General features: G+C 41.9%; 1 protein-coding gene across 1 annotated transcript; it reads left to right on the plus strand.

Moving 5' to 3' along the window:
* Positions 1-2,532: 2,532 nt before the first annotated feature.
* On the plus strand, positions 2,533-7,664 carry LOC106605134 (probable U3 small nucleolar RNA-associated protein 11). Its single transcript, XM_014200480.2, has 8 exons — positions 2,533-2,913; positions 3,152-3,213; positions 3,354-3,456; positions 3,863-3,985; positions 4,310-4,403; positions 6,397-6,527; positions 6,796-6,906; positions 7,306-7,664. Exons 1-8 carry the CDS (start codon positions 2,854-2,856, stop codon positions 7,387-7,389), a joined length of 768 nt encoding a protein of 255 aa, XP_014055955.1. The 5' UTR covers positions 2,533-2,853; the 3' UTR covers positions 7,390-7,664.
* The last annotated feature ends 342 nt before the right edge of the window (positions 7,665-8,006 follow it).

Below are 8,006 nucleotides of genomic sequence, written 5' to 3' on the forward strand. Positions count from 1 at the left end.
ATTACCTATTTTCCATGTTTCCCACATCATAAACGGAAACATTGCCAGGGGAACGTGAGAGTAAAAATTTGAGGAGAGAGATCCACTCAGGTGTCCATCAACAGAGGCATTTGTCACTGATGTTTGTCACAGGTTATTTGAAACCATTGATTTGGATATGAGTCATATTCGGGGTCTGGACTCCAGCAGGAAACATAAAGAACTCATGTTGGAAAAACACAAACATAAATTCAGCAAAAAAAGATACGTCCCTTTTTCAGGACCCTGTCGTTCAAAGACAATTTGTAAGAATCCAAATAACTTCACAGATCTTCATTGTAAAGGGTTTAAACACTGTTTCCCATGCTTGTTCAATGAACCATAAACAATTAATGAACATGCACCTGTGCAACGGTCATTAAGACACTAACAGCTTACAGACAGTAGGCAATTATGGTCACAGTTATGAAAACTTAGGACACTAAAGAGGCCTTTCTACTGACTCTGAAAAACACCAAAAGAAAGATGCCCAGGGTCCCTGCTCATCTGCGTGAATGTGCCTTAGGCATGCTGCAAGGAGGCATAAGGACTGCTGATGTGGCCAATAAATTGCAATGTCCGTACTGCGAGACACCTAAGACAGCGCTACAAGGAGACAGGACGGACAGCTGATCGTGCTCGCAGTGGCAGACCACGTGTAACAACACCTGCACAGGATCGGTACATCTGAACATCACACCTGCGGGACAGGTACAGGATGGCAACTAAAACTGCCCGAGTTACACCAGGACCGCACAATCCCTCCATCAGTGCTCAGACTGTCCACAATAGGCTGAGAGAGGCTGGACTGAGGGCTTGTAGTCCTGTTGTAAGGCAGGTCCTCACCAGACATCACCGGCAACAATGTCGCCTATGGGCACAAACCCACCGTCGCTGGACCAGACAGGACTGGCAAAAAGTGCTCTTTACTGATGAGTCACGGTTTTGTCTCACCAGGGGTGATGGTCGGATTCACGTTCATCGTCGAAGGAATGAGCGTTACACCGAGGCCTGTACTCTGGAGCGGGATCAATTTGGAGGTGAAGGGTCCGTCATGGTCTGGGGTGTGTGTCACAGCATCATCGGACTGAGCTTGTTGTCATTGCAGGTAATCTCAACGCTGTGCGTTACAGGGAAGACATCCTCCTCCCTCATGTGGTACCCTTCCTGCAGGCTCATCCTGACATGACCCTCCAGCATGACAATGCCACCAGCCATACTGCTCGTTCTGTGCATGATTTCCTGCAAGACAGGAATGTCAGTGTTCTGCCATGGCCAGCGAAGAGCCCGGATCTCAATACCATTGAGCACATCTGGGACCTGTTGGATCGCAGGGTGAGGACTAGGGCCATTCCCCCCAGAAATGTCCGGGAACTTGCAGGTGCCTTGGTGGAAGAGTGGGGTAACATCTCACAGCAAGAACTGGCAAATCTGGTGCAATCCATGAGGAGGAGATGCACTGCAGCTGGTGGCCACAGCTGGTGGCCACACCAGATACTGACTGTTACTTTGATTTTGACCCCCCTTTGTTCAGGGTTACATTATTCAATTTCTGTTAGTCACATGCCTGTGGAACTTGTTCAGTTTATGTCTCAGTTGTTGAATCTTTTTATGTTCATACAAATATTTACACATGATAAGTTTGCTGAAAATAAACGCAGTTGACAGTGAGAGGACGTTTCTTTTTTTGCTGAGTTTATTATCTGTTCGTGTTAAACAACTTATTTGGCAAAAGCAGGCCTTCATTACAGTGACTTAAGTAATTTGGAGCATCAAAACTATGGCCAAGACATATAAACTGACTAGCGCAGTGACCTGGGTTTGTTATGGAGCTCTTCCTGGTTCCAAGCCTGGCATTGTGCAGCATGTGACCGAACAGACCAGACTGGACGATCCCAGTGTTGGATGCCGATGATTACAAAGTCCATATAAAGCTAATGTGGTGATGTGTGCTCAGTGTCTCTGTAACAGGATGTTGGCATCTGCCTTGGTCTGCTTGAAGAAAGATTGCCAAAGTTGATATTTTAAAGACACAGTAAAACTTTTAACGGAAAACTTTCAACACAGTAAAACTTTAAGGGTTTACTGGGCTGAATGGCTAATTTGGTTGTCTTATCGCTGATTTTTATTTGATTATCCTCACAACAACGAAAGTTAAAGATACTTTTTAAATTCACGCTGAAAAATGACATTAATAACAATATACGCATATAATAGCATTAAAATAGATATTTTAAGCCCCTCAGTTTAGTGAGCATATTCTGCTGAATACTAGAAGGTAGTCCTTAGGACCAAGGGGTTAGTTATATCATCTTTATTAGGACATTCATTATCAGAAAGATGACATGTACAGGAGCTTGACTCATCATCATCATACCCAAACACCTATCACGTAGTACCTTCAACATCAGGGCATTGTCAAAATGTGTGTAACATTGCCACCTACTGTTTAATTGCGAATATTGCAACAACCACATCTGATAATTTCAACAAAAGTTTGATGTTGTGTATTTTGTTGATATGAATAATGACACTAACGGAAATTCTAAACATATATTAATATTTCGTCATCACTCATTTCACCCACCATAACATCAAGAGAGCTCACCATAATATCATAGGTTTGATTTGTACCACATATGGTTGCCAGCAGAGAGCGAAGAAATATCGAATCTTCTTAAATGAAAAGTGAAGTAGCGCTTCTTGTATACCCACGTGTTTTACTAGGGGAGAATTTTGAGGCATTTGCATCTTGGTTTTGTAGTTAGTCAGGCAGTTGATTGTTTTAGGTAGAACTGTCTACATTATAGATTTTTTACTTAGAAAATTGGCAATATGTCGTCGTTTAGAAAGGCATTGAAATCCCAACAAAAAAATCACAAAGAAAGATCCCAGGTAAGGATGAGATAGTTGTTACGTTAGCTAGTCACTATCGCTAGTTAGCTAACGCGTTAACTTTCCAGGTAGCAATGCTATTGTTTGTACAGCTACCAATGTGTAAAGTATTGACTGGTGTGATTGGTGGTTGTTGACATGTAGCATTATGTTGCTAACTAGTTAATGACAATGTGAATTTGGTTCCTGTTGCCTACTGTAATAACTAATGTTAATAATCTTTCATTTTGTGCCACAGCCTGTTTTCAGAAAACATCTGGGACATCTTGAAAAGAAAAAGGATTACAAACTTCGTGCGGAGTAAGTCGATCTAATTCATGCTTATTCTAGTAACACACCTTTGCTGAACTGTCACATAAGCTACACAGCTAGATATCTGTGGTCCATGTACAGATTTGATTTGGTTGCTGATCTTATACGCTTTGTTTTGACATTTTCAGTGACTACCACAAGAAACAGAACACCCTTGCTGCTTTGCGTAAAAAAGCCTTGGACAAAAACCCTGATGAGTTCTATTTTAAGATGGTCAGCTCTCAGCTTAAGGTAAATCATCACTCGTTGGTTGTTGCTTAGCCTGGTCCCAGATTTGTGCTGTCTTGTCAACTCCTCTGGTCATTGTCAAGCCAAACACAACGGAGTAAGACCTCACAGATCTGGGACCAGGTTATACAGGAGTAGCCTGGTCCCAGATCTGTTTGTGCACTTGCCAACTCCCATGCTCATTGTCAGGTGTGATGATCAGTTGGCATGATGGCACAAACAGACTGGCACTCAGGCTAATACAATAGCTAGCTTATACGGTCATTTCATGTTTGACTGTCATACCATGTCCATATTTCATCCTTGCTGGTATAAGAATGAATGTAAAACGTGATAGATTAATGGTTGTGCCATTTCTGCGGTCTGATAATAAAATCCCCTCATCTCTGGTCCTCTTGTGTTCTGAAAGGATGGAGTGCATGTGGCAAATAAGGCTAAAGGAACAGAGGAGGAGAATACAGAGGAACAGAGGAAGGTGATGAGGACGCAGGATATCAGATATGTAGAGATGAAGAGAGTGGCTGAGGGCAAGGTAAGAGCTCAGTGTGGTGCCGTTTAAACTTGAATAAACTGTTCCTTATGTTCTTGAATGAACTTATTTCCTTTTAGCTGTATGATTAGATAAATGAATGGGCTGTGAATATGTACAGTGTGAAATTGTGAGGGGAATCTATGCCAGTCAGCACAAATAAGAGCCTATGAAAAGCAATTGAACAACATCAACTGTTAATTTATCCCGTGGAGTGCAACGTGCAGACTGTTGCTTTCTTGTGCTCGCTCTGTTTAATCACTGAAGTTGTCAATGATGGTATACAGTGGTGAAAGTGCAGGCTTAAGTGTTTTGAATTGCCTTCAGAAAATTGAGAGGTTGAAATCAGAACTCCATCTCCTGGACGCTGATGGCAAACAGAAAAACGGGCACACCTTCTACTTGGACTCAAAGCAAGAAGGTAGAGGAATACATCAATACAAACACCAAGCATTGTACAGTTGAAGTCATAAGTTTACATACAACTTAGCCAAATACATTTAAACTCAGTTTTTCACAATTCCTGACATTTAATCCTAGTATAAATTCCCTGTCTTAGGTCAGTTAGGATCACCACTTTATTTTAAGAATGTGAAATGTCAGATTAATAGTTAGAATTATTTATTTCAGCTTTAATTTCTTTCATCACATTCCCAGTGGGTCAGAAGTTTACATACACTCAATTAGTATTTGGTAGCATTGCCTTTAAATTGTTTAACTTTTTGGGTAGCCTTCCACAAGCTTCCCACAATAAGTTGGGTGGATTTTGGCCCATACCTCCTGACAGAGCTGGTTTAACTGAGTTAGGTTTGTAGGCCTCCTTGCTCGCACACGCTTTTTCAGTTCTGCCCACAAATGTTCTATAGGGTTAAGGTCAGGGCTTTGTGATGGCCACTCTAATACCTTGACTTTGTTGTCCTTAAGCCATTTTGCCACAACTTTGGAAGTATGCTTGGGGACATTGTCCATTTTGGAAGACCCATTTGTGACCAAGCTTTAACTTCCTGGCTGATGTCTTGATGTTGCTTCAATATATTCACATAATTTTCTTGCCTCATGAGGTCATCTATTTTATGAAGTGCACCAGTCCCTCCTGCAGCAATGTGCCCCCACAACATGATGCTGCCACCCCCGTGCTTCATGGTTGGGATTGTGTTCTTCGGCTTGCAAGCCTCCCCCTTTTCCCTCCAAACATAACGATGGTCATTATGGCTAAACAGTTCTATTTTTGTTTCAACAGACCAGAGGACATTTCTCCAAAAAGTACGATCTTTGTCCTCGTGTGTAGTTGCAAGCCGTAATGTCTTTTTTTTAATGGCGGTTTTGGAGCAGTGGCTTCTTCCTTGCTGAGCAGCCTCTCAGGTTATGTCGATATAGGACTCGTTTTACTGTGGATATAGATACTTTGTACCTGTTTCCTCCAGCATCTTCACAAGGTCCTTTGCTGTTGTTCTGGGATTGATTTGCACTTTTCGAACCAAAGTATGTTCATCTCTAGGAGACAGAACACGTCTCGTTCCTGAGCGGTGTGATGACTGCGTGGTCCCATGGTGTTTCTACTTGCATACTATTGTTTGTACAGATGAATGTGGTACCTTCAGGCGTTTGGAAATTGCTCCCAAGGATGAACCAGACTTGTGGAGATCTATACATTTTTTTGAGGTCTTGGCTGGTTACTTTTGATTTTCCCATAATGTCAAGCAAAGAGGCACTGAGTTTGAAGGTAGGCCTTGAAATACATCCACAGGTACACTTCTTATTGACTCAAATGTTGTCAATTAGCCTCTAAAGCTTCTAAATCCATGACATCATTTTCTGGAATTTTCCAAGCTGTTTAATGGCACAGTCAACTTAGTGTATGTGAACTTCTGACCCACTGGAATTGTGATACAGTGAAATAATCTGTCTGTAAACAATTGTTGGAAAAATGACTTGTCATGCACAAAGTAGATGTCCTAACCGACTTGCCAAAACTATAGTTTGTTAACAAGAAATTTGTGGCGTTGAAAAATAGGTTTTAATGACTCCAAACTAAGTGTATGTAAACTTCCGACTTCAACTGTATATACACACTGAGCAGTGTTATTTTGTAGTATTGCGTTGGATATTTCATACAGAAGGCCATTAACTCCCACTTTCATCATACGTACAGACATTCTTCTTGTACACCTAGGAATCAGGGCCCATATTCATAAAGCGTCTAAGAATAGGAGAGCCGATCTGGGATCAGGTAGCTCCGATACACATGAAAACATGATATGTCCCCGGGAATCTATAGAACATCGCTCAGAGATGCACAAATACGAAATAACATTCAAAATGGGTGAATCTTTCCTTTTAACTGAAGACTGTTTTTAAAGACCATCTGAAACTGACAGAGCCCTGATATCTCCTGGTTTTGTGTTCCACTACAGTAGCAGACTTTGACCTGGCCAGCCACCTGGATACAGTTCCTGAGCTGGTGGACAGAGTGTACAACCGGCCCACCCTCCATACGCTGGAGAGCCAGACCATCCAGGGTGCCGTGGAGCCTCTCGTGATAAAGGTCAGTCAGGAGTGTCCATGTGTAGCCTGATAGCCACACTGATCCTCAGCAATGGGTACATTCGTTTTAGCTCGCCCAGGGCACCTGGTGGGTCGAGTTTGCAATTTTTTTTGACCATTCCAGTCTCTCATTTTAAGGCCTTTTTGTTAGCATGAATTCACAAGATTTCTCACATTTATCAATTATGGTGGTGTGTGGTTATTCAACTCTGTACAGAGTATTTCTCGGTTGCATGTATTGATGGTTGTGTGTGTTTTCCTCTCTGCAGAAGTTGGCCAGACAGAGGAGGCACCAGTATAAGATCTTGTCCCAGCGGATTGACCGGGAGATGAAGATGTTTGTCATTGGCCAGAAGATCCAGACACGCAAAAACCTACACGTGAGTAGGAGATGACTACAAGCCATATAAACGTAATTATTTGTAATGCTTAAGACGGTCGTTGGGAAAGACATGGATTTCCTCATGATAATTGTATTGATGGGGTATTTCTAGGCGCTTCACATGTTAGCAAAGCCAAAGGTACGTTTCCCCCCCTCTGGTGGAAAAGTTGTGCTTAATTCTAGGCTTTTAAATTGTGTTCTGTTCTAATCTATTCGACTCTATCCACTGTCCCAAAGGGGGCATCTACTTCTAGAAAGAACAGCCTGCTTGTTAACTTTATAGGAGGTTTCTTTGGTCCTCGTTGTGCTTGTGTGTGTCTCCCACAGAATACGGTGGCACACTAAATGATAAGAATGTGCAAAAGTATTACATCTCTATGGTGTCTCCTCTGTCCAGGATAAGAACAAGAAGGTGAAGGTGAGCAACGAGACGATCAATGCCTCCGCTGTCTACAAGTTTGAAGCTAAGAGGAAGCGCTGAGAAAGGTCAACCTCTTTGAACAGGAAACGCATCATCAACCGGACCTTTCTGTGGCCTGTTATACAATCACCAGTCGGTCTCCATTGGACAGTAATGTGGACTTTGGATTGCCTAGCGCAATTCATGTGGATATGGACAAGTGAAATGGCAAAGGAATACACTCTCAATTGTTGTTGTAGATTCATCTCTATGATTGCAGCAATGCGTGGTTTTTGTACATATTTATCAAAGGATATAAGTTTGATTATTGTATGAATAAATTGTTTTGAGACACATTTCTAAAGCCTCAATCTTGTCTGTCAAATGTCATCTTTATAGGTTCATGTGAGCGTTTATCAATGTCATGCTGTTCAGTTATACTACCAGTAGATGGCACTAGTGTACTTTATCAATGTCATGGAATGTACTGCCAAAATAATGGTAACACTTGAGTAAATATAATAAGAGATACAAAGTATATTGAAAGGTAGTGCTTCCACACAGGTGTGGTTCCTGATTTTATTAAGCAATGTACATCCCATCATTCTAAAGGTCATGTAAAAAATACTGGGCAGGCCATTATTCTGGGCATTATTTTGGCTTCCATGGCTATGTCCACATTGCACAAGTGGTCACTG

The sequence above is a fragment of the Salmo salar genome, chromosome ssa05 (genome assembly GCF_905237065.1).
Source record: "Salmo salar chromosome ssa05, Ssal_v3.1, whole genome shotgun sequence".
Lineage (NCBI taxonomy): Eukaryota > Metazoa > Chordata > Actinopteri > Salmoniformes > Salmonidae > Salmo > Salmo salar.

Coding starts and splice junctions, on each gene's coding strand:
- LOC106605134 (XM_014200480.2), top strand. CDS start 2,854: ATGTCGTCGTTTAGAAAGGCATTGAAATCCCAACAAAAAAATCACAAA. Junction 3,214..3,353: donor GATTACAAACTTCGTGCGGA/GTAAGTCGATCT, acceptor TGACATTTTCAG/TGACTACCACAAGAAACAGA. Junction 4,404..6,396: donor CTTGGACTCAAAGCAAGAAG/GTAGAGGAATAC, acceptor GTTCCACTACAG/TAGCAGACTTTGACCTGGCC.